Raw genomic sequence first — 27,775 nt, 5'->3', positions numbered from 1 at the left:
CTCATCCAATTTACCTGATTGTTTGACAGCACCCCCTCCTGGGATGAAGGTGTAACAGCAGGTGAGCTTGCACTAGATCCACTTCTTCTTGCGCCTCCTTTCTGTCCGCCTTCTTTCTCCACATCTCTTCTATGTTGCCTCTTACTTTGTCTAGTCGACTCTCTTTTGCCTCCTCTCTTTTGATCCTGGTCCTCCGCCCTATCCTCCCCACACCCTCCTCCTCCTCTCCTCTCCCCAACTCTTCTGTCTTCTTTTAGTCTCTCGCCTCTTTTTATCTCTTGTCCATTCACTGGTTCCACTGCTTCACTTGACTTTTCTCTTAATTTGTCACTTGCCTGCTTCCTTTCTCTCTCTGTGTCTTCGAGCCTCGACTTCTCCTTCTGCCGGTCACTTTCTTTTTCCACCTGATTGTCTGCAGGCCTCTTTGTGCACTCCTCCTCGGATGAGCTGCTATCTTTGCTTTTGGCATGGCTGACCAGCTGACTGAGCCTCGACTGGAGCTCCTCTTCCAGAGGTTCCACCGAGTCGGATACGAGCCCCGGGCTGGAGAGCTGGAGGCCTGGAGCCAAAGAGTGAGGCAGAGGAGGGCTGGGGGCTGGTGAATTTGGCGCCACTGTGTCCAAGTCCTCTGGCTCAGGTGTCATGGCGTCTAATCTGAAGGCGTCTGGTGCAGCTGTGGCCGCTGGCATACTGTCAGGAACGGGCTGCTCCTCACTTAAAGTCCTCTTGATCAGGGCATTGAGTAGAAAGCTGTTGTTCTCCTTAAATGTGGGGACAGAGGGACACAGATGCATATACAGTTGCTGAATATTCAGAAAAAAAATCGAGCAGACAACATAAAAATCATTCACTGATGATAAAGTGTGTAAAGAGGCAGAGCCACACTCTCAAATAAAACCCCTTCATTTGCTGCCTCCCGAAGGCGAAACAATATTTAACAACCACTGCAGACGATCTGTATTGTATTTCTGATTGGCACGGTGCTCCGTTAAACTAATTGAATGTGAAGAATCAATTAGAAAGCAATTGATTAGAAAGGCAAAAGGGGGAAATTAGATTTTTTATTTTTACCTGTACTATGGGATAAATAGACTGTGCATGACTCTGGTTAAGAAGCCTGCTCTGCTCTGTCGACGTCTCTCGCTTGCTTTTCCGACGTCGTCTCGATCTTCTCACGGGGTCGTTCTGCCTTTCCTCCGCCTCACTGCTGTCTCCCATCACCTGGGAACAAGGTGGGAAATAACTCAGAACATGCGTTCACCTTTAATTCCACAGAAACATCATTTTTACATTTAGGTTTCACAGAAACCTGTTCAAGTTCACTCTTCAGATTCGAGTAATCCTATGTAAATTGTGATAAATGTAATAGAATTGTACATATTGTTGCAGTAAAGAGCCAAAGTTTTAATGTAATACTACCTTAGGGTTGAAGTTCACATCCAGAGCATCTGGGTGGAGCGGGTATGGAGTGAAGTTCTTTTGAAGATGTTGGTGGTAGAGCGGCTGGTGATGAGGGTGCAGATGTGTGTCCGGCGGCCCTTTCTTCCTCAGCAGATTCTGTGGCGGTTTACGAGGACACGCAGACAGCACCGAGGACGCCTCCGAGTCCGAGTTGAGAGTCTCTGTGTTGGTGTACTGGCCGGAGGACGGCGACGTGACGGGAAGGTGCTGAGTGTACGTCCACTCGGGGTCGTGCTGCGAGTCGGTGTAGTACGTCTCGTCGGACAGTTTGCGGCGGAACTGCCTCAGCGCCGCTCCCCAGCCGCCTTCGTCGTTCTCCTCGGATTCGGAGCCCATCTCGTCGTAAGCGGAGACGACGCCGGACTCCTTCTCCAGCACGCTGAACACCAGGCTCTTCCTCTGGGTCAGCAAGCTGGGCCGAGACAACTGAGAACTGTGGAGGGCAATCCAGTTACCGTCTGGGCTCTGAAGCACTGAGGATGCACCTGGACCAACATGAAGAAAAAACACAAACAGAAACTGTTTTTCAGCTCAATTCTACCTCCACTTTTGTAAAATCGACACTCACATGATGTTTACTAAATGTGGTGAGTCAGTATTTGGACTTTATTACTATACTTTGCTTGAGTATTTATTTTTCTGACAGATTTTTACTTCTGTACACAAATATCTGTGCTTTCTATTCACACAGTTAAAACTGGTTGGTTTCTTGTTTTAACCTCTATGAGGACAATTCAGCGTCACAGTGAAAGGATATAAGCAGCTGATGGGGACAGGAATCAATGCTGATGACAAATGTAGGCGTGATGAAGTTACAGCAATAATGTTTGAAGGCCTTAAAGAATCTCTAAAATAGTTTCAAATGGACTTCAAAGTGTTTTATATAATCACTTTTAGCCGCTCTCATTTCACTTAAAAAAATGGGTTAGGGTTCTGTTGCTGTCACTGGGTAATAATTGTAGCATTTTACACTTAACTTTTCAACAGTACATGTATTTAAGTAAACAAGCTCAAAATAACACAGGTTCTGTATAAATACTTACAAGTTTTAGAAAATCATCAAACAATAAAACATATCAAAATAAACATAATAGTAACTTCACATCACTTAAGAACAATAGTTTTATGTGTGGCGTAAGCTCAATTATGACATATTGTGAATGTGGTTTTATTCTCAATATCATATTTATTTCACATATCACATTTAATTTGGTCATGAATCCTTCACTAAACAGTAGAGAACTGCTTTGTAAAATTAAGCTTGAAGGGAGTCTGTGAGTGATATTTACTCGAATTATCCAGCCGATCCATACTCTTCCAGCTGGGTAAGGACGTGGCCTTGGCGTCCCTCTTCAGAGAGGCGTACTCCTGCAGGTCACAACCACCACCACCACCGCCGCCGCCGCCTGCACCGGCACCCTCCTCCTCTGGACCCTTCTCTGGGGAGTCGTCGCTGGTGAGGGAGAACGCTGAACGTGACCTCTGCAAGCAACACACAGGTACACAGACATGAGTTCACTTCACAGAAGCAGACAGTGATTAGATTCAGATAGAAAAAGTCAGAGAAAGAAGGAAATTAATTTCTTTTGTTTTTTTTAATTGAGTCATATTTATTCATTCTTCGATCAGGTGAAATCATGTGGAGGGATGATAGACAAGTTTGTACAATTCTTGTGGTGACTTATTATTCTCATCAGCAGGTGGCGCTCGGAAACAACCTAATGAAAGCACAGGGAGGTCCCATACTGTAAGTGTGTGTGAAATAATAAATATATGAAAGCAAGATAATACAAACATTAGTCAAACATGTATAATTTCATAAGGTAAAGTATGAGAGGGGGTATTTCAAGTGACTTTTGGAATTCCATGTCAACTCACGTACTTTAAAGCTCCATCTGGAGTCATTTTCTTACAGTAATTTTTTTCATTGTGTACTGCCATGAAAAAGGTCTCCAGTTTCTTGCTTGGAAAAGCGTGATACCATTTTATAAGTACAGACTGATCCACAGCAACAACATACGATTTACAGAAAAATAACCTCCATCTTTAAAAAGGGTGGGATACGACATTAGGTTTAGTGTTGTTGCGCCATCGTGCAGATGTGGGCGTAATTGTGCATGCATTGTTGTTGGTGTGTGTGTGTTTGCAAAGAGCTGATAAACAGAGGCCGTCCCATGGCGGGCTGAGCGGTTGAGGATCCCTGTGACTTTGATCTTCACTGAGCGACGCAGCGGGAAACCGAATGGAGAGGCCCAGAGAACGCAGCTTTGAAGCTTTACACACACACGCACGCACGCACGCACGCACGCACGCACGCACGCACGCACGCACGCACGCACGCACGCACGCACGCACGCACGCACGCACGCACGCACGCACGATGATGACAAATCTCTAGGAGTCCCTGCTGACAAGTAGTGTGAACCATTGCCAAGCGTGTGTGTGTTTGTGTGTGTGTGTTTGTATATACCGCCTACTTGTGTATGTGTGTTTCTGTGTGTATTTTACAAAACTGGGACTCTGTTGAAAGTGTTTTATTGCCATACTGTGTATATTTTCCTCAAACCTGGAACATTCAGAGCAGCGATGCAAAGGAAACTGTCTGCTGTGGATTTTCTTCAGGCTCACTTGCTTATATACCAGAACGGATTCGTATTTGGTTTAAATGACGTTTGAAATATTGCGCAAGCTTTGCTTTTGCATGCCAAAGGAAAAAAAAAAAATGGTATTTCCAAACAGTGACGAAAATAGCTGCGAGTTATGTGCTTTTGGGTCCACTTCGCTGCTCAACGGTGTGTTAAACATCAACATCCATAGAAGAATAACAAGATGATACGTAAAGAGGGAAAATCCATGAGTCGCATAAAGGGTTTGCATATTTTTTTTTTTGCTTCAGGGCAAAATACACACATCTTGCCGTTTAGAGTCCTACATTTTTGATTGATTACCAACACTGAACAATAATTGTCTTCTGCCTGAGGACTTTCATAAATTGAGATGGAAGTCCCTAAAGCAGAAACTTTAAAATATCAACTGAAACCAAAGGTGCTCGCACTCCATCGGGAGCAAGTTTAGGGTTTAGGGTTTTCTCCACGGACACTTTGACGCATGCAGAAACAGTGACCACAACCGTATGACAACCTGGTCTTACATCTGAGCCACCGTTGGCCCGTAGACCCTGTTGTGGTCATTTTTATGATAATCGAGACATTTAACCAAATTAAGATGACAAAATAGAAACTGTACTGCACTGGAGCAAAGTGGTGTGAACTCTCGTCTCACATCGATTACACTGTTGGTTGGAGTGTGGGTTCGGGTTGCGTTTCCTCTCACAGCTCAAAAACATGGATTTGAGGTTTAATAGTGACTCAAAGCTGCTTGTTGGTGCGACTATTTGCTTTGTGATGGGCTGATCACTTCAGATGGGATCTACGTTACCAAAGTTGGTAAAAGCGATGGATGATACAGAAGATGGACGGACAACAGAAACAGAGTTCTCCAGATTGAGTTTCCATGGTTAGGGGCTGATTGGGGAGTGACAGCAACAGTCTGTCTTATTTAAACTTCTGACATCAAGACTGTGCTGTTCCCGTTGTTATCACAGTGTCAAGAGCCAATTCGTCCAGGACTGGCTGCCAGAACTAATTCAGTCCGAGAGCCGACTGCTCAAACCGGTACAAAGAATCCCAGTATTTTACTACAAGTCCTGCAAGCCACTGGTGTTAAAGGGAGTCAACAAGACAGAGATCTCATAATGAGAAATTCCTTTATTTGCTATTTGAACACACTAATAATTGCCCTCTACATTCATCCCTTCCTGAAGGATCAATAGCCAGACATTGCGTGGGGATGCTTAAGAGCCCACAGTGGTGACAATTAAGGTGGGGAAACTGCTTACCAGGGATTCGAACTGGCGAGCCAGCGACCTTCCCATTACAAGCTTGCACTGACAATATGTCATTATGCGAAGAACATACAGGCAAGACATTGTAGAAGTATATTTTGTTTGGCGTAGACCATTAGAATCCATTCACAAGAAAATATTTCATAACAAATATGCAGCCAGCTGGTGGAAATATTAAACATTGGGGCTTTGCTTCGCCGTCTCTGGGACTGGTTTGCTTGGAGCCACTGAGTCAATAATGGATTCTGTATCATATCAAAGACAGCTGGAGGAGGATTTCAGACCATGTCCACAAGTGAACATTGAACTAGAAGTGGACTTTGCAGCTTGGATAATGATCCTCAGCACACCAGCAAATCCACCGAGGAATGATTCAAAGAAATGGAAATGCGGTCTTGTGGAATGGTTGAGTCAAAGTGCAGATTTGAGTCCCATTGAAATGCTACGAGGGGATTTAAAACTGGCAGTACATGCGAGAAAATCCTCAAACATTTTGCAGCTGAAGGAATTTTGGAAGATCGGTCGAAATTTCATATCAGGCTGATGTCAGACTATCAACTGAAGATCGAATGTTTGCAGGGAAAAAAATATGTCAAAAAGCCAACAACGCCCATATACTATTTATGGATTAACTTTACATGGCTGACTTTGCCCCATGCTGCTGTAAATTGTTTTTCTGCCAAACACAACATTCCTGGGTCTTTGAAAGTTGGCAAATATACTGAGACACCGACCGGTTCAACAAAACACAGACAAAAGAAAATTATACAGTACGGGCTGTCAACCCAGTGAGAAATGTACATCGTCTATGGTTGGTAAAAACAGATGAAACAAAAAAAACCCAAAAACAAATAACACATGGTGCACAAAGGAGGAGCACATCTTCCTGGACAAGCTCAACCAGCAGGACAATTTCAATTTTGATGAGGCAGATTTGGGCAGGTCTGAATGTGCAGCCTCACCCAGAGAGAGTAGGAGGTCTTGAGGGGGTCCTGTGGTCCTTGTGAGGAAGCGTGAGGCTGAGACGGGGAGGGAAGCTCACTGGGCTGGATCAGAGACTGAGGCTGAGGCCAGACAAAGTCATACTCTGTCTGCATTTCTGAACGCTTCCGCCTCTGAATGATCTGAGAGGACCAATCAAAACAAAGAAAAACTGAGAATAAAGCTGTAAACTTTCTTCAGAGGATGAATTGTAAAGCAAACATAGAACCCTACAACGGCATTTTATATCACACCATGAATAATTTATTATGAAGACCATTTACAAAACCAATTATCCAGTTTCCATTTGAACCTTCGTGGAATGTTAAAAAGTGGGGATTAAAAAAAACCTATTCTATTCCACTTGATAGCTGGTAAATGTTGGTGAAAGGCATTTAAATAAGTGCAAACGCACACAGTGCATGCAGAGGGGAAGATATGATAAAAATGAAGCAGTCAGCATGTGAATGTTAACAGGATGGTATGCTGTTTCAAACTGAACTCTTTTTGAAGAACCTCTTGGATTTTCTTTTGAATGCATTGTTTTGCTTAATGATATAATCTCAATTTAATTTCATGTACTTTAGAAAACATGTTATTTCAGTGCAATTGCTTAGTATTTATTCTGACCTACTGACCTCAAGACAGTAGAAGAACATAGCCTGCATCATTCATTTTCATTTAAATTATCTTAAACGGAATCAATGACATGCCATGAAACAGAAAATTAACTAACAACAAAACCCACAATGTTACTCAACCTACTTTCTGTACAATTGTTGTCGCAAGTTCCTCTATGAGCTCTTCTTTGTGGTCCCGCAGATACCGAGCCTCATTCTGCTTCTCCTGCAAACACACACGTACACATATTCCCCATCAAGGCATCTATGGATTACTACAACAGATCCAGTGCAAACATCTCAGCCAAAAAAACCCCCCAAAAAACCCATGACTGCATCCCGCTGATGCTGAATCCAAGATGGAGGCGGAAGGGGGAAGATAAGAGGTCATGACAGCGAAAGCAGGGATAGAAATACTGGAAAGGAACAGCAGGGTGGAAATGAGGGGAAAGCTCAATATGAGGAAAAGAAGGGATGAAGATAGAAGGAGCGAGAGGACAGAAAGGAACGGAGGGGGCCTCTCACCAAGCTGTCACTGAACTCTTCTGCCTTCGCGATGGCCTCCTCTATAGCTTCCTCGGCAACACGCAGGGCGACTGTGAGCGTCTCTGCCATGCTGTGCCCTGGTATCACACACAAAACAAGTGAGACGTGCTCATGGACCTCGGTGACAAATCTGACGCAATTTCACACATGTGGCCATCCTAACGTTTTGTAACCACATAATAGGAAGTTTTATCCTATGCCGAATTTAATCGTACTGGAATGAAAAACCTCTATAGAAAAAAAAAACCTGTTGTTTCAAACCAGAAGTGTCCAAATCATTTCAGTTCAGTGGTCACATTGCAGCCCCATTTGATCCCATTTGACAAGTAATAAAGGAGCATACCAAACCTAAAAATAAAAGCAACCAAATGAATAACATGAAAAGGTGTACATCCAATTAAAAATCTTTTAAAAAGTAAGTCAATTAAAACAATGTCTCCCAAAGCAAAATACAGTGAAACGTCCATCACTGATTTCTCTTACTAAACTAATAAGAGTTAGATGTTCATATCAAATAAACTGTTTTATCATTTATATTTTTTTTGCATTATCATCTCACAACCCCCGACTAAACCATCTGATGGGCTGATTTTGGCATGCAGGCCTTATGTTTCACACCCCTGGTTCGAATTTAGACATTTTATAAATTTTTCTGATAATTTACAGTAAAATTATTTATGGAGCTTGATAAATTTGTCCTATGATGATGCATTTAAAGCCAAAAAATTGTTTACTTTAGTTTGATGGTCTCATTTAATAGTAATTTGACAATATTATGATCGATTGCTGCCGGGTTGAAACCCTCATATGCTCCATTATGAGACATGAGGTTAAAATACTCTGTGTGCGAAAAGCATCAAACTCACCATGTATTCTGAAAATAATTGACAAGTTAGCCACCGTAGTCTGACCCGCTCTCGATCACTGACGGGGGTTTACAGTCACAGTGACAGAGGACAATTAATTACTGGGCACAGCGGAAAAATGAGAACTTTGTAAGAGTCTGCCACAGCCTGAAGCTGCCGATGCTAATCAAGTGTCTAAACTGTGACAAGATGTAACAGAGCCCTGAGCTGGGAGCAGTGTGTGATGTGTTAGCTAATAACTTGCCTGCGTCACCAAGAGAAAGGAGGGATTTCAAGAAGACGGAGAGAGGCATTGGGAGAAAACCTAACGACAACAAAGGGCCTGTAATTACGTTTTGCTGCACGTTGTAAAGACACAAAAGCCCCGTGGCATTGTGGAATCTTTCAAAATGTTATTTGTGGTGCACGGTTAGAGGTACACACATAATAATGACAACGGTCAAGTGACCCGGACGCCTGATGAATATCTCAGCCTTTACTTTTGCATCGATAGACTTGGCTCTGTGTGCCGCCATCAAGCACGTACGAAGCACGCTAAGCAGTTTCTAGTCAAAATATCTGTTGAGATTTAAAGATCCCATTAAATAAATAACATTCCCTAGGGTTTCCCTGTATATGATTGTGTTAATTGTCCATTGATCTGTGCCAATTATTATTATTATTATTTTTTTTTTACATCGGATTCCCTCCTTTTCTCATACAATCAGATCTATGGTGGCTTGTTCTGCCTGAGGGTGCTTACTAATGGGAAAAACTATTTATTTGCCATAGACAGTGAACCTCTGTCGTGAAACCACCCGTTGGGGGGGCGGTGGGCTGCAGCAGTGCAGCTTTCAGGAGGCTTTACAGGGTTGAAAGTGTTGTTCAGGGACGGACAGTGGTGACCTGTTGAATTTGTATGCTCTATTTGACCAATTAAATGCAAACACATGAAGTAACTCACATTGGTGTGTAACACACACCTAAGTATCTCGAGGTCAGAGAAGTGGACTTCGCAGGTTCGAACTGGTTACCACTGTGGGTCAGCGACCCTTGACCCCAACCGCTCCCTGCATACCTCCGAACATGCATAGTAAATGTTAACTAGGATGGGTGAAATGGAGGAAAGTAATTTCCCCACAGGGATCAATAAAGTATGCCTTCTCTCTTCTTTATTGTGAAAATGTGAAAACGTCAGTTAAATCTCCCAAAGTGTTTTTACTGAAAATAGTTGAATTGATAAAACCAATAAGTTGGATCTCAGTAAGAAATTGAAAGGAGTGTGAAGTACAGGGGTGGAAGTAGTAAATTACAAAAAAATCCCTTCACTGTAATAAAGCAGTATGACTATTTCTTTAATGTAGTTTTATTTAAAAATACTTAAACCATCTAATCTACTTCACTCTATTCACAATCATCAATTTCGATCGAGGACACTCAACATTGCACTTACTCCTCAAACCTTTTGATCAGCATGTTTGTAAAAATCATAAAAATGTGATTTAGGTTTTGAAAGAAATTGCCCTAATGTAAACATTAAGGGAGCTATTCTAGACCACCTTCCTGCTATTGACAATGCAAATGTGGTTAAAAGGACAATTTAAGGAAATAAATGTACAATGTACTCTTCTAAAATAATACCTAACGAACAAACAACAGAGTAACAAAATAATAATAGCTGTACTTGAGCACAATTGTTCAGTACATTTTGAATGCCAAAAAAAAACAACCTTGTAATTTCAAACGCAATTAAGTATATTGACATTGAGCGATAAATGTGACACCAGAACTGCAGTGTTTTCAGACACGTGGCTGTATGAGGAACATATAGAGAGCGAATGTCTATTAGAGTCTCCACGTCTCCACTTTGGAGAGATTTACTGAGACCGAAGATGATTCCAGCATTGCTGTGTCATGATATGAGATACCGCCAATGTGACATCAAAGTCACACGCACAGAGAACCTGCTGACCCGCAAACTACAGCAAATACCACGATTTAGTAACATCTTCTCGTTAAATAATCGTTTATCATCACTTAAACTCATCCAATAAGACAACATTATCGATGTTGTTGTGCTTCTCACCACATGTTAAGTGTGTTTGTTTGCAGGCTGCTGTTTTCTGCACGGCAGATCTTGATAGCAGCACAAACAACCCATAATCACTTGTGAAAAAATTAGGATTGGCTTTATTATCAGATTGAGGCTTTTAAGCTGCACATTTAGCTTGTGTATTTATCTGCACATCCAGGCGCGTGTAGGAATTTCCTAAGCATGTTTAACAGCCCTGTCGGCTGACTAGGAGGCTGTAACTTGATGGGTGTGTATGTGCATTTGCAGGAGTGAATGCCAGCGTTTATTAAATTTTTTTTTATTCCCGTGGATTTATGTTTCAAGAGTGTGCGCGCGAATTTCAATGTGCATGCAATCTAATGATTGAAAAGAGGACTTTCACTTCATGTGCGTGCAGTTAATTTTAGGGCCGTGGAGCAGTGACGTGGCTCTCCGCCTTCGGCACGATGGTCTCATTTGTTAAGGCAACAACTAATGAGCAATAAACAGTGAGCCTCAACCTTTTAGGGAAAAGGGACCAATGATGCAAAAAAATCAATACAAGGCAAGAAGGAAGCGTGAAAGTGTAGAAGATAATGTTGATTAGAATTGTGGCTGGAATCGCCCGTCTGCAGTGTCACAAACTGCAGCCCGCTCATGAACGCGTCGCCCACCTTCGCTCTGTTTGTAGAAGAGGGAGTCGCTGCCGCAGACGCTGCCATCGTTGTCGTTGCTTCCCTCGTGGATGCTGCTATCTGAAACACAGACAAAGTGAAACCAGACGCTCAGATAAAAGCCTTCAAACTGATTCCTGTCACCCAAACACAAACATTCAGCGCATCTCATACCATATCACAATGCAGCTGCATGCTTCTTTTGCCACATTAAAAGTAGGTTACACTTGACACGATGCCACTAAACCTCTTCTTTGCACTCCTGTCAAGTGCACTCCCGTTTCCACTTTGTTATCTTGTCAGCTGTATTGTTTAGTTTTTTTCCTTCTACTCGATGCTTCTCATTGTAGACACAAAAACAAAATGACAGTTGAAAAGAAAAATCACAATTCATCTGATAATTCCCTTTCAAACAAAACACATGCTGGCACAAATCAAAGACACATTTTCAGAGTATGTAAGCTTCACCACACAGTGATTTTTTTTTTTTTGCCTGTTTTCCTCACAGCTAATTCAGGCCAAGTCCCTTGTGGGTTTTGTGCTGTATTTGTGGAAGTACCTTTTCAAACAAACTCCAAAATCTAGAGTTACAGCAAAGGGACATTGCTCTGACCCAAAATGGAAATCATGTGATATCATTTTCAGACAAAAGAGCCATGAAAGCCTGGGGAGAGTAATGATTACAACGTCCCCTCCCTCAAAACCGCGTATTCCCTCAGTGGCCCATTAATTCCTGTTAGATAACTCTCCAGTGGTTCTCATTTACTGCGGCCTTCTCGTCGGTCCGGTTATAAAAATGAAGAGCGTACACTCAAACATGCAGCTTGTTACGAGGACAAACGGTCAGGCGATGCAGGAAGGGGGGTGTGCCAAACCGCCGAGGCAGAGAGGAAGCTCGTTCTGGTGCCGACCATGCTTCAGGTACATTTCCACCTCATCCGGCTGACCACACTCCGCCTCAAATATGAGGTCCAGACTAAACGCGGGACGACCCTGGCTCCAGTTCCACCCCTGGTCCTCTCGTCAGCCCGTTTCCATTTCTTTAGTGCCCCGATCCAAAACTAAACCGAACATCAGCTCCTGCCGCTGACAAAACACAAACACAACCAAACTCCATGACTCCTGTTCTTGGCCTGCCTCCTCGCCTCCGCTGTAAATCTATTCCTGCTCCTGCTAGACGAGTCGCAGTCAGTGGCTGAACACACACAGACGGCTAAACACTACTGCTGGTTTGTTGCACGTCTGCCTGGGAGCGGCCAGAGACACTCAGTGATCTCGGCCAGAGCCAGCAGTAACAATGCCCAGGAATCAGCCGGCCATTACAAAGCCATCACTCTTCCACAACGGAAAACTACTACTGTATGAAAGCTTGCTAAATCCCCATGACTCAATACATACATTTTGCTTAGACAAGCAATACAGTCAAGCGAGTTCGTGAGAGGTTCCACCAGCAAGTAGTAAGCCGAGCAAACAAAAACAAATACATCAAAATGAAAGATATTTTCAGGTTTTTTTCTCCCCTGTTGGCAGCAGTAACACAGCCAGCTGTCAGTAACGTTATAGAATTCATCTTTGCTTCAAGACGAACCGCTCTTTGAAAGCTGGATGACACTTTTGTGCAGCTTGGAAGCAGTGATCACTAACTCGTACATTACTTCACTCTGACACGCGCCTTTGACTGGTTGTACCCGAACCGAACAAGATCACGCTTGATGTGTTTCGGCGCGTCAAACATCAGCGGCTTCTCCCACAAGAGCGTGTGCCTTCCTCTCCATCCAGGAATGGATTTTTCATTTCTTGCCACCATATGCATCTCTATTTCCAAGCCCGGTCGCTCCAATAGGAGAACAGTGTAACATGTCCCCAGACCATTACACGCTTCACCTGCTCTTCCTGCTCAGAGCCGACCGAGGCGGTGCTCAACAGAGCTGTACAGTTCTTGCTTGGTTAGAGCTGAATTATAGTTGCTGGCGGAGCGGAAAGAGACAATAGGTAGGAAAATTACCTGCAGCAGCTCAGGACAATGTAGACACAAAAGGGACTGCTGTCAGAGACGGTGAGATGCCCCGAAAGAAACGTACACGTCAGGTGAGACAGGGCTCAGACACTTCTATCAGTCACCCAGCTGGAAGCTTTTACTCAGATTTTCCATGAAAAAAAATACACTCCAGCATTGGAGCAAACTACACCGAATTGAATCACTCATCCTTTCATTATCATTGCTGTTTTTAGTAGGTAGGGTATGTTGAGCAGCACGTGCAGGAGCAATAATACAAGGAAGTTTAACAGAATACCAGTCAGGGAGTCATAGTGAGCTGATTGGTGTAGATTTGACTGTATTTCTAAATAGGATGGAGACTTTGCTCGCTCTTGGCATAGTTAAATGACACTCAAAGATGCCTGACAATGGCCTTTTCTGTATGGAGACAAAATTAAGTTAAATAACAAAATAATATAATCCTTATGAACAATGACAAATGGTTAAAAATAAATAAAACATTTTCTGGAATGAAATAACAAAATTACCTCTTCTGTATACAAAAGTAAAATACAACAAAATAATGTCTCTCTTTTTGGTCTTATGGACAAATATATACCAATTTTGAAATAGTTATTTGAATGACTTCTCTTTTTTATTTTTAAAAGTCCAGATTTAACAAATCTCTGTATATATTTTATTAGTTTTTTGTTCAGCGCAAAGATAAAAATAAACTATAAAGACCCATAATTATACTAATTTAGCAAACTAAACACCAACACGTTATTACAGCCTTGCATGTGGTGTACTCCACCTCCCACTTGATGGTAAATGTGACCGTTTTTTCTTCAGTTCTTTAAAAAGCAGCACGTGCTTTGGTGATTTGCGGGGAGTTTAGAAGTGATGCTGCTCAAAGCGTCCGGTGTCTTCTTAGTCAGATAAGCTGAATGTGCATTAGCTTTCTTTTTGGTTGTTTACAATAACATGCGGACGATATTGTAACCTAGTATAATGGCAATAAGTTATTATAGTAAAAAACAATATATAAACACTGACTACCAACTAAAATACCTAATCTTTTAAAGAAAGAAAGTTATGATTATCAGGTAAGTGCTACAGTTGAGTTTTTTTCCACAGAATTTAGAGCGAAGCTGCTCGTGAACGTCTTAAATGCTTGTTTGATGAAAATGGGAAAAAATGGCAGGTCAAAATTGATGGGAACTTGACACTGAACACAACTAAAGCTAAACGAGAGCGAGTCAGTGTTTCATGAGGTCGGTGGTTTCCAACCTTTTTCCTCAAAGAGTCCAAGAAAAGCTAGAATCCCCCTCTCTGTAGGGTCAAAACATTACAGTGGCGCTATAAACACTTGCAAGCACACCCACGCTCACCAACATAAAACAAAAAGAAAATTCCAAATGCAAAACTCCTTCAAAAGAAAAGAATAATAAATCAGAAAACAATAAACAAAGTGAAGTTTGAAAAACCTCTCTGGAACCCTAAATGGACCGATGTTGGCTCGATGCGTTTTGAGATCAACGCATCTTGTTTGGATAAACCGTGATAGAAAATAGATGGTTATGTCAGGTTTAAAAGATACCAATCCCTCTTATTTCATCCAGAAAACAAGACGGGAATGTGGTGAAATGACTCACGCACAAGTCTTTGCTGCATGTACGGTGACAATCGGCTGCCAAAGGGGGAAGACCACATCATCACCGTGTTTGTGATCGCCTCCCATTCAGGCCTGCCTGTCATCCATGAGTCGCGCATGACAAGGCGTGTAGGAGACAATGAAGAGTGAGACACCGCAGAGTGATGCATTAGTCATTACTTCTGCCAGAATTACCTCAGTGCCTGTTATTTCCGGGGGTGATAAAAGGTGAGCGTAGTGTACTTTCGATCCACGGTCGCTCCGGTTTTTTCACCGCTCAAATACATTTCTTGCCATTACCTTAAATCCACAGTCATCCATTTCGTGTGAAAGCTCGCAGTCATTTACGGTATGAGACACGAAATTATAGACTGTCTAAAATCGCTTATTGTGTCCGACACGATCAGCGCTCACTTGAGCGAGCGGCAAACTGAGATTTTCGATGCTGATGGGTCATTGTTATTTTCTGTTGTCATTCATGGAGGTAGAGGATCTTCAAAGTGATGGTATAGGTGTCAGAAAGCCGTGTATATGCAGTGAAATTTTTTTTCCCCCATCTCTGAGAAATTGAAGAGCACTCTATACACAGATCTGGTGCAATTTCAACACTTGAATAAAACAGATAAATATAGTGCACTATATTGTAAGTCGGGAGTGTTTTGATAGAGTGTCAGCATATGAGAAGAGCCTATCAGTAAACTGTGTTACAGAGATAAGACTGAACACAACTTTTCTTTTCGCTTTAGCAAACCTGCGGCTTTTAAAGACCGATTGATTCAGAGTTTTGTTTGATGCTATTTGAATCACGTTAACAACCACCACAGATTGAAGCTCCTCAGACACAGCTTGCATCTTCAAATGTTTTATCGACCTTTTTTTAGGCAGAAGCTCACAACCACACACTGACATGAAGATTCCTCAATCCAAACCTGTCAAGAAAGCCAATGATGAGATTGAAGGTCGGTTCATGGAGATTTTAATGCTGGAAGTACAAATAGACGGTAAACAAGTCAACTAGTGTTTATTAGTTCTGAAGTTTCTGTTGATTTCTTCCTGCGTACAGGATATGGAGTTTCGTTCATTGTTTGAATCTGATCTCGCGGCGTCCCACCTCATCTCGTGCAGAATTATGACGCTTGTCTTTGTTCAACGATTAAAAACTAGAAATGCAACATGACCATTCAGATTGAGTTTTTTTTTTAAGACATCTGATCCGATGTAGGACCAAAAGTTGGATTTGTGCTATTCAGTGAAAAAAATAAATAAAAAAATCTAATATGGGTCACAGTAGCGTACAGAATCAGGACTCTTCAGCCTCTATGGTGTGGTAGCTGTCACAAAACTACACACAAATAAGCATAAACAGCATTAACACAAAATAAACACTTTATATTTTGTTTACACATTTGTTGAACAGAATAAAAAAAAAAAGAAAAACCCGAGCTTCAAATGTAAAACTTTAGTTTGTCTTTAAGGGTCTTACAGAAAAATCAAGAGAGTTCGTAACACTTGGAGGAAGTTGTAGTGAAATACAGGTCATGTTTAGCAAGCAAATGAATTGGCCGATGTTCTGAATTGTATTTTGTTATTTCCAATCTCTTACCTCTTAAAAACTCCAGACACTGGTTTTAATGGCCTTTAAACCAGGGTACACTTATGCAATATTGTTTGATGATACCACTATTAGAAAGGAAGATAAAAAAAAAAAATAAAAAAAATCTATCTGGCTTTTTGGTAAAAATATAACTGCCAAAAAAGCCTGAACACAACTGCGACTTCTGCGGCATCTTTAAACAACCCGGGTTAAGTTGATTGAAATAAATTGGGTGTCATAAAAAGACTCTGTGTGGAAAGACAGAGGGAACAAAAAGAATGGGAGTATATAAATAAATGAGCCAGTAAAGCTCCACTTAGCGCTCACATTCCTGAAGTGCCAGCAGCGGCAGCAGGAGGAGAAGGGAGAGTCCAGACGGTTTCCTTTCAATTACAATGCAGCATCTGGCAGCACACACAGCCTCATGAACAGAGTCCTCAATACAATGGCTGAACTGACAAGATGTCTGTTTACATCACGGCAGGCTGGCAAACAGCGGCAAGTAAACAAACCCTCATTGGGTTTACGCGCCGCTTCAATTTGGGAGATAGCCTGAAGTTTTACCCACCTTTTCCTAAAGATTATTCAAATATAATTCAAATGTGTCACAAAAACAAGTTGTGCTGGGTTTTCATTAGAACTACGATATGCATAATATGGTCGAGGCGGTGTAGTGACTGTGATGTGTGTGTGTGTGTGTGTGTGTGAGTGTGAGTGTGTGTGTGTGTGTGCAGCTGTTCAAAAATTAATTGTTCTCAAGCAGCGCTTAAGTTAATTTGAAGGGGGTGGATTGCAAAATGAGAGAGCAAAATGTCTCAAATAATTAACAATGGCTTTATTTTTTCATCTTTGGAAAACAATAGGTGTCGCCTACGGAGAACCTAAGAACTGATTGACGTTTTGAAATGATCCAGTGGACGGGATAATTATTGTAATACATGATCCGAGGAGAGAACCAGGCTGTGGAAAATGACCCACAAAGCAGCTGAAAGTATTAGAAACTGTTCAAGCCACAAGGAAAAAGAAAATGGAAACACCACTTGTGGGAAAAAAAACAAAAAAACTCTGAATCTTAAGCATGAAACTGATGAAACAAGTTGGACTGTAGAAAAGGACACACTTAGTTAGGAGAATTTATTCATTTCCAGTGTGGTTTACCACAGTAATGAAGTGAGGTTTGTGGTTATCGCTGGTTTTACTTCATTCTTCATACAAATCTCTATAAACAAATGGCAGCTGATTTATCCACAGAAGTGTAAGCAAACTCAGTTAAGTTCCTGACACCAACAAAGTCCGAACCCTGCAGTTTGCTTTATAACAGAACAATCTTTTTGCAGATAATGAATCTCTTCTCAGTTCCCGTTTCCCTTATAAGGAAACACAATTCACGTGTTCAGACACATGTGACAATATCCAAACATGAGACAGACATACTCCTGCACCGACTCTATCTCCATGTGCAGCAGGAAACCTTTAACCAGTGCAAATCTCTTAAAATGCCGAGCAGATGAAAAAAAGTCATTGTCTTTTGTCACCACCTTCTGCTTCTTGCTGCATCACTTTGGCAGAGCAGGCGAGAGGCAGACTCAAGGTCGCAGCTCTCATTGTCCTAACAATGCCTCAAGTCACACGCATCTCACCTGCTGCTCGGTAGTTTGGTGTTTAAGGCTGAGGCAGCTTCTGAATACGTGGCGGGAGATGGATCAGAACAGCATAATGTACAATGCTCTTGCTGCTACTTTCCTATTTTTCATGGTTTGCCAACATTTTGTTGTTTCCTCTAAAGGAAAGGATGTGGACCCGCATCTTGGATTGTTTATTTGCCAGTGGTGGTAGACACACTCACTCTCGCCACCATATAAAAGCAATGAGCAGGTCTGTTCAAGATTTAAAAAAAATGTACTTATTAGGGTTTGTTTGAAATGATAGAACGCAACCTCAGCCACCGTGTTCTGTGATTTTTACCCCCCCCCCCCCCCCCCGCCCCCCCTTCCCCATAAAAACAATAATTAAATAGGTCCAACCAAAGAAAAATAAAAATAAATCAAATTAAATAAGAAACCTGATGTGGCAGCATTTCGAGAATAGCTTGTGTAGCATTGTGGTATTAAAAGCATAAGCAAAGCATAAAATAGACCCAGCAACACAATCCACCAAGACGGGGGACAGAACAATGTCATTTCACCTCCAAAACCAGACCACTCATCAATATCCCAACATCAATTTGACCACCAATCATTTATATAATCGTGCTATTAACATCAGACGTATAGTTAGAACAGACCATCACAGCTCTTTCTTTGTTATTGGTTTGAAAAAGTGTCTGCAGCTCCAGAGAGCTTCAAAGCCGTCAACTCCTTTCCCCTTCCCGTGTCTCTCCACATTTACTCATCAGAGAGAATTGCACGTTTGAAGGTGATAACATGTTTGAGTATCTCTCAAGTCCTCGTCATCTTCCTTTGTCGGTATGCAGCCCCTCTCCCTGACATTTCAGGGGATCTGGTGGTAAATACAAAAGGCAGGAGAAAAGTGGGACGTCAGTAATCCCCCATTTCAAATGAATGGGATTTAATGTAAAAAGAAAAAAAAATAATAATAAATTCCATCATTCCTACTTTTGATGCTTTGTAGCACCTCATTGCATCATAGCAGTTTCTGCTGTAACTTAAGGTCAGATGACAGAGAGAGAGAAAAAGAGAGAGAGAGGGTGAGAAAATGAATAGAGCAAAGTGACTGAGATTTTAAACAGAGGATTTCACCATCATGACTGTACTGCGACATCAGAGAGAAAAGATGCGGTTTGAATGCGTCTTGAAGATGCGCGGCACGTGAACACAAAACAAGAGACACAGAAGTGCACCCGGACTACCAGCTCTGCTCAGCTATTTAAAAAAAAAAAAATGACTGGAAAATTCTACTGATCTACTTTTGATCATTTTGCCAAGAAGATGAGATGACAGTTGTCTGTCGTAAACATGACGCTACCGCCAGGAGAGATGGTTTGCTTGGTATTAGTGTAAAAACAGGGCGCTGGAAGGCTCAGACTAACACCCTGGGGGTTTATGTCATTTCTCCAATGGTTGCTGACAAACCAAAGTCTCCCTGTTGTTGGGAGATAAACAGCAGCAACCCTCAAGACGACAATCGGTCGCTTTTACGCAACAATTTAAAAATTGCTTGTTAAAGAAGCTGCATTATCTCGAATCCTAACGCACCTGTCGAGTTGTTGTGGCACTTGTATGAATCACCCGATAGTCAGGAATGGTAATTTCAATAAAGGATAACTGGTCCAAAGCACTGAAATAGATTTATATTGGCTGAGGTGATGCCAGAGTGAAGTTATTTGACCTGGGTCAAATTGTGCAAAGAGGTTGTCCTTGTTCCTCTGATTATTCATTGGGTAGTTTGAGGCATAATGTCAAATAAATCAGTGTGAACTCCTATTCCCTTCAGGAACTTGGAGTACTTTCACATCCAATAATGCAGCTCAACTTGTAAATTGCTTTAATTTCACAACCCAACAGCACCAATCGGGAGCATTGTGTTTCTACGACTGCTGAACAAAACAACAGGGTAAGTGGTTGGTAGCTTTCATGTACACAGGTATGAAAGCACCCTCAGGTTATTCACATTATTGATAACAGTCTGACAAATACTAAACTTTGTGGATTAATTGTACAATTTATAGGTTTTAAATAAGTCTCCAGGTTCAGGTTCGGCATCATGTCTAGCAGTAGTGAAGATGACAGCTTGCGTTCAGCACCAAGGACAGCTCAACAAGCTGTTTGCAAACAAAATGTCTCAGATTAATGATGTTTCAGTGAAGCACTTGTGTATTTAATGTGTTTTAAAGTCAGCCACCTATAAGCACAGGTTATTATGTTCCCTTTAAATTAAACCAGATCAGGTTAGATTTTATTTAGTCAATCTGCAATTACCTTCCACTAATACACCTGAATACAGGTCATTTAAAGACGGTCACACCTGTGGGTTCACAGATGTTTGCAGGAACATTTGCAATGTCAACAGCATCAGCGCCCTACACAGAAATGACAACTGGATGAAATTTGCAAAGACAGCGTCAGTGATGTGTTTATTTAGGAGTGCTTGATTTTGTTAACTAGGAAGAGAGCCAGGCCAGCTGTTCTCAGCTTTTAAGCAAAGTGGCAGCTGGTATTTTTATATTTGGAGCACTGGCTTGACAGTAATAATGATTTCAATCTCATCTAACTGCTGGGAACTAAGAGGCAAAGCATATTGCTCAAAGTGATAAACTGTTATGTTGAATTTCAAGTACTTGGAGGTAAGAGAGCTGTGTGTTGATTTCTATTAAGTTTATTCACCTGACAAAAGCCAGTAAATTACGTTTAGACACAAGAGAAACAGAAAAGGTGGCAAAAGTAACGAACGTTCTTTAGCTAGATAGATTAATAAAAGTGAAGAGGGAGATTTAAAAGGCAACCAACTTTTGTTTGCGTTTCTGCCTTTAGGCCTCAATTTTCACACGTTTTCTTTAACTCAAGCCATTCAGGAGGATATAATTCAGACGTCAACCTGCTCTTTTCTCAGTAGAATGTTCAATTTGAGACACATGTCGACTCGTTGCAACTGAATTACAAATTTTCCCTCGTGCTCATGTCTATATCGGTTGTTGACTCGACCGTCTGACCACTGCTGGTTTTATGAAGCCGGAGACGTCGGTGAGAATAAAAGGTTTAAATGAAACTGGGCCGGCATGCTCGTGGAGACAGGATGAAATAAGACAACTTAAAAAGAAATTGCAGGATAGCGGAGCTAATATGGAGGGAATACAAACTCTTTATATATTCACAAATGTTACAAGAACAACATCTGTCATGCAGTGCTGCACTTCCAGTGTTCTCCTGCATACATGCACAAACACACACAGAGGAGGAGCAGGGTTGGTATTTGTCACGCAGCAACATTGCTCCCGAGAAGATGGACATGAAAGTACAAATCCGTTGTGTTGTCCTCCCGATGCTTTGAAGGTCACACTTTCTCTTTGGGGACGGGACAGACGTGAAACAGTCGCTTCACTCTCACGGTCTGTCACATCTGCTGACATTTCACACTCGTATAGAATTGATTTCACTACCAAATGCTCCCCCCAGTGTTAATAAAAAAATAATAAAAAAAAGATAAGAAAAGAAACATCGTTTACTAGCACTTGCATAAAAGCAGTCTGTATCTTACACAGTTTATAGGAATGTTTTACATTGTCATCAATGTTTTTCTAAATGCATGAAGGCACCAGTATTAAGATTCTGGGCAGGTTTCTGAGCTTGATAATTAAATTTTTTTTTTGGAGCGAATTAGATGGTGTAACATCAGTTTGTTAATGAGCAACATCTTTATCAAATTGAGTTTTTTTTTTTTACCCCCCTCCCAATATACTGCTGATTCACTGTGCCGCAGTGAGATCTCATTATATTATCTTCAATTGAGAGCACATAAGTCTCGATATAAATCATGATAATCCTTTACTGTTGTATACTTGTCAAGACTCCTGACACCTCCTACTACTTGCCTTGACGACGCATTTTCTTAGGAATATTGTAGGCATGCAGTATTTTGCACAGCAGCTTTCTTTTGACATTGTTGAAATCCCCTTTGATTCAGTCTGATGCTTAACATCAAGGGGGTGGAAGAAAGATGAAAAACAAGATATTTTTCATGTAAAACTCATGGACGAATAGCAAAAAAAAGACACTAATGCTGGAGAAAAAACTGACAGCAAGTACATCTAAGCCTCAGCCATTAAAGCTGTAAAATCTGGATCCACGTAGGCAGTACGCAGAGCCTCCACAAGCACCAATGTGACAGTATATCCATACCATGAGGAAAGTCTGCTGGCTAGTTAGTGGGAGTAGTGATGCGGATATCTGAGAATTGGAATCGGAGTAATCTGCAGGGCTCATGCAAGCTGGGAGCTACATAATCCTTTTTCCTCTATTCCCTGGATGATGGAGGAGAGGAGAGGAGAGGAGAGGAGAGGAGAGGAGAGGAGAATAGAATAGAATAAATAAAATAAAAATTTGTAGAAAAGTGTAGGAGACTTTTATCAGTATATACACAAAAAAAAACCCTAATGTTAAAGATGCTTGTAAATACTAAATCCAGCAGGTAATTGATGAATTAGAATTTTTACATTTAGATTCTTTAAACTCCAGATTGTATTTAATTACAAATACTCACTATTCATTATCGCTAACTAGTATTATTGGTGTGTAGGTGTTTTTGTAGGTATTTTCACTGGTGCTTAGGTAGTTTACAACATGTAGTCTAGTTCTTTATTTTGAAATTCATGCATACCTGCTGCCAAAAGACTTGACCTTGAATATTCTGAGCCGTCATACAAAAGTGCCAACCATCTTTCTAGACAGCTAAGTTGCCAGTATGATGTGAAAATAAAATAGTGATATTGCTGCTGTAACAACAGGCACAAACTGAGCCCTGCAAGCCGGGTAACTTGGTTGAAATCCTCTGCTCCGAGGGCTGCGGAGTAGATATGACTTTGTATGATTTGCTGATCTCACTTAGCGTCGCCAAATCTCGTCATGAACTACAAACAAAATAAACTTTCTCTGTGAGCATGGCGCATCTCCTCATCTCAACCCCGTCCAGCTGAGCCTCAAGTCTGACCTGCTTTATCCCCTCTGTGCTCCCTTCATCCTGTTAATCCCATGTACCAGGGTATGAAATAATGCTTCAGCCACAGAGGCAGAACGATCATGATGCAGTCGGGTCAAAACAATGTTATGTGGCACAAAACAACAACAACGACAAACAAAACAAGTGGCCTGAGCCAGAGATTACCTGGCAGGGTCCAGTTACTTCAACATGTGTAACAAGCCGGCCTTACTTACTTAACAAGTCATTTCACAAGCAAAAAGTGTTCTTTCTCCAAACAAATAAACAATAATGTGATATAATAATAATTTTTAAAAAAGTGTGAAAAAAAAAGAGGATAAAGTTCGCAAGTTCCACACAAACATTGTCAATTCTGGTCTTAAATGAGAGAAAATGTTTTTTCCTCCATGGCAGGGAGGAAGTAATTAAGTGAATCGTTCAGCGGGAGAGCGAAATGTGTGAAACAAAGTGAATGATCACTTAACAAAGAAGACTAATGAGCAATAAAGAGACTTGTCTTGGGTTTTTTTCTTTCTTTTGAGCCTAACCAAAATCTTGCACCTTTCTTTTCCCACCAGAGGAACAGTTTTCCTGCGTCCCGGGCCAAATTACTTTAATCACAACATGACAGAAGTGATAACATGCTGCTCTGCAATCACAATTACGTAGAAAATCTTCACAAGGTAAAAACTAACAGGGGAATAAATTGTGGCGTGATGTGCATCGAGGGGAAGAGAAGATACCTGGAAGATCAGACAGTGCTCCTCTCTCGATGATGTGCTTTCTGTAAAGAGTCTTCAAAACTTTGGCGCTGCCGAACCTCTTGAATCGACTCTTCACATTGTTGTAATACCATTCGAGCGACTGCGTCCTCAAAATCCTGCACATGGTAAAGAAAGGAGGAGAGAGAATAAAATGACATTAAGTCTAAATGAACAGATGGCGTAGAAACAGGCAGGAGTCCGTTTTTATTATAATTATACCAGGATTATATCTTACAGTTTAAGCCAAAACCATTAAATCTGCATAAGACGAGGGTCTTTTAATCATAGGAGATAAGCAGATCTTACAGACTTTTTTCTCCTGCTATTCATTAAGTGAGTGAAGCCAATTTGCAGGATACTATCTCAAGCAGACAAACCGGGATGCTTTACAGTGCAGGTTTGAGTCTGCTGGCACACTGACATAGTCAATGATTTAAAGCTTAATTGACCTTTTAAGGAGACTCTGGTGCCTCTCTGTCTGTGCAGGCTTTATTGATGAGAGTGTTATGCAAAGGGCTGTTATGCAAAATCCGAGCAGTTTATCAAGAGTTTTGCACATTTTTGTGTACAGATGTGACATCACATCATTTTCCATACATCTGGGAGTGGCGGTTGGTGGGTGTGCAAACGCCAAGCAGGCAGGCCGCCCCACAGAGCTGCAGATTACGTAAGCAGTAATTCATAACGGAGAGGGGGGGGTTATATGAAAAGCCCTGAGAAAAGTGCTCCCTTCGCAGCAGTGTTGCATTGGATTGCAATGAAACTCTGCCAACTTGGTGTTTAATCTGGCGCTCCCTGCTGCTCTCCTTCTGCCTTTTCATGCCACTGTCACACACACGCACACGCACACGCACACGCACACGCACACGCAGATTTACGTTCAGTGAAAAAAACCCTCTTGTATATTCTTGGCTTTTGAATTGTCTCAAACAAAAGTGATACAAATCACCACGACCAACACACACACATTCGTTATTTAAGTCGGAATACAGATACTAGTGTTGTTAAAAAAAAGGTGAAAGCTGAGGTACTGAATTCATTTTCGTATGGTTGAAAGAGCAAATATTTGTAGATTAATGACGGGGATGTGCTGCTGTTCTCAATTTGCCATCTTATTCACATTTGCAATGTGTCTACTTTGTCTCTCCATCATGAGACACTCTTGCTTGTCCTGTCAACACGTGTTTTATCTTGTTTTGTATGAAGTGCACTGATGGGTTCACTGAGGGAATGAAGGTAGTTTGTTGAATACACACAGGCATACAGTACTTGAATAATTCTCTATGAATGTACATAAAATGGAAAACTGACGTTAAAAAAATCCAATGAAAATGTACTTTATTGGTATAACCAGCTAAATGCATGCTGATCATGCATTGTACTTGTGTTAAACTGTAGTATCTAAAAAAACTGTGAAAGTGGGAAGTCGGTTAAGCAGAACTTGGAGAAGTGGAGGCCTTAGTGTAGAAGAGGAATGAAGGTGAGCAGGAGTAAAACAGAGTATGTGTGTGACGGGGAAGGAGGAAGGTGAAACACTGGAGATGCAGGGAGGGCAGATAGCAAGCAGATTTTAAGTACCTGGGCTCAAAAGTAGCAGTGAAAAGACTCAAAGTAGAGAGCACAGGAAGGGTGGATGGGATGGAGACAAGTGTCAATACTGCTCTGTGATAGAAGGGTGAAAGCTCGGTTTGAGGAGGACTTACTGCAGGACAGTAATGAGAGCAGCTCTGTTTTGGTTTAGAGACGGTGGAATGGCCAAAAGACAGCAGGCTGAACGGAAAGTGAGGATACTGGAGACATCAGAGGGACGAGCTTGATGAGGTTGAGACGGTTTGGTCAGGTGTGTATGGGAAGGTCAACTGATGCAATGATGAAGGACCTCTAGGGGATTTGTGTGAGGCACTGGGAAAGAGTCGACGCCTGGTGCACTAATAATGAAACAACTCTACTTCGATAAGGCCATATTTGTACCTCCTTACTTCCCACCTCTGTAGATACTTTAATCAAAGACAGAAACATGGATTAACATGCTTCAGCCTTTTCCACATGTAATAAAAACATTCACATACTGAGCGCCCGAGGCGCCTACTGTACATTAATGATGTTTCGGCCTCACTATGACGAAACAAAATACAATTTTGCAGATTATCAAAGAGCAAGAAGAAAGTGAGAGAGTGCACACAGAAGATGACAGAGCGTTTTAGTTTGTGTGCATGTTGATGCCTCTGCTCAATGAGCGGACAGGCTGTGGAGAGAGAGGGTGAAAATAGCCATGCTAATAAAGGGATCCTGAGTGCCCCTGAGGCTGCGCAGGCTGCCACATCCATCCCCACCCCTCCGCTCCATCCTTCCTAACTTCCCCCTCCATCCTTCCCTCCCTTGGATTTATTATCCTCCGCCTCTATCAGCTGGGCGGCTCAATGGGCCTCAGCTCCTTAATTTCATGCCACGGGTCAACCTAGTCACTTTAATGGTGCCTGCTGAGCTCCAGTAAAGAGACCTTGCTCTTTTTTTTTTTTTTTCCATCTCTATTTGGGCCTGAGGAAGGAGCCACAGAAATGAATCTGGAGAGGCAGCACAGCATCGAGGTGGCGTCATACGAGGCAGAAATACAAAGAGGATCCACCTGCACTGTGAAACAAGCTGGAGCATCAAGGGGCAACCTCTGAACTGAAGGATATATTGAGGGAGAGTGCAGCTCTGCTATCTGGGCAGAATTTTAATTCAGTTTCAAATCAAGCTGCAGTTCCGTGTTGCATCAAAAGTGGCACACACACACTCACTGTGTGCTAAAACCCAATGTGCTATTTGTCACTGCTGCTAATCCCCATATGCTAGAATAGGCCATTTCACATTTTAATATCATTAGTGGGAAAAATAAATCCTTTTTTTTTCTTTCACATTTTTAATCACAAAGTTCTTGATTTTCAAGTTGCCGTACTTTGGCGGTAAAATAGTGTTTGCTGCATATATCAGTTTTAGTACAACTGTATTGGAGCCCTGTTTTGGGCACAAACATATTAAGAATGGTCAGTTTCAGTTCACATTTTATAGGAACAGTAAAAATAATAAAGTTAAAACATTCTGAAAATTGTAGAAGTTTATGGAAGATAGGATAACATTTTCTTTTTGAATGGATTCTTGAAATTAAAAATAATGCATTTCGTGTCCTTACAAGTCATGATCAAAAATAGACAAATTTTATCACGGTAATATTGCTACAGTTATTTTACAAATGCATCTAACCATATTATCTGGACCAATTATGTGCTGTGGATGACAGGCAACTTTACACACACTTGTATTCACATCTCCAATTATGGAAACGAATATTTGAATCACAAATGCATTATCCTTACCAGTAAATCTAAAGCTTCAGTTTCTAACGTTAAAACATTTAGAATGCAAAGTTTTTCAATCAGAACCAACTGAACAACACCTCAACAAGTTGACAGACAGACAGGCCTGTTACACCGACTTACAGTTACTGACTTATTACAGCCCTTATTTCAGAGTGACAGTTAATTAAAAAAGCAAATTTATCGCATTTAGAGTATAACTAAATGTGCAGAGCATAAGAATACAACTTTTATTTAACATGCATATGCAGTCTATCTAAAATGTAGCTCAGCTTCATATTGGCCTCTATTGGTTTCTATTCCTCAGCTTGTCAATCACATTCACACAGAACCAGATAACTAAATGCAAACTTGAGCTGCGGCAGCTGCTGCCTTCTACACAAACCTTTTTTTTTTTTTTTTCACTCTATACGGAAGCTTTCCCTCTCAGAAAAGAGGCGAGTGAGCGAGAGGGATTTAGGACAGTGGGAAAGGCGTCTGGATGAATGAAGCATGACATTGCTTCCCCGGAGTGATGTGATCTAAAAAAGAGATGAAGAAGGGAGGAGAGTGGAGTGGATGAGCAGAGGCTTTCAAGCAAGTGCTCCACTGTTGTGTGAACTCCTGCAAATACTCATTTCATAATGAGGCTGGGAGATTCCCTGATGCTCGGCTGCTGCATGAATAAGTGAGTGGGATTCCTGTGGATGGC

General features: G+C 41.5%; 1 protein-coding gene across 1 annotated transcript in view; it reads right to left on the bottom strand.

Moving 5' to 3' along the window:
* Positions 1 to 27,775, bottom strand: part of myripb (myosin VIIA and Rab interacting protein b) — a gene marked incomplete at its 5' end in the record, with an annotated part of 62,128 nt that overhangs the window by 7,898 nt on the left and 26,455 nt on the right. The window contains 9 exons of the mRNA XM_080490001.1: positions 15 to 761; positions 1,072 to 1,221; positions 1,420 to 1,946; positions 2,751 to 2,943; positions 6,328 to 6,489; positions 7,112 to 7,192; positions 7,492 to 7,589; positions 11,085 to 11,165; positions 23,705 to 23,841. Of these exons, the coding sequence (XP_080346127.1) occupies positions 15 to 761; positions 1,072 to 1,221; positions 1,420 to 1,946; positions 2,751 to 2,943; positions 6,328 to 6,489; positions 7,112 to 7,192; positions 7,492 to 7,589; positions 11,085 to 11,165; positions 23,705 to 23,841 (2,176 nt within the window). The remainder of the gene's footprint in view (positions 1 to 14; positions 762 to 1,071; positions 1,222 to 1,419; positions 1,947 to 2,750; positions 2,944 to 6,327; positions 6,490 to 7,111; positions 7,193 to 7,491; positions 7,590 to 11,084; positions 11,166 to 23,704; positions 23,842 to 27,775) is intronic.

The sequence above is a fragment of the Lipophrys pholis genome (assembly GCF_963383615.2).
Source record: "Lipophrys pholis genome assembly, chromosome: 20".
Classification (NCBI taxonomy): Eukaryota; Metazoa; Chordata; class Actinopteri; order Blenniiformes; family Blenniidae; genus Lipophrys; species Lipophrys pholis.
The sequence above is the reverse complement of the archived record's forward strand: the minus strand, read 5'-3'. Positions and strand labels throughout refer to the sequence as shown.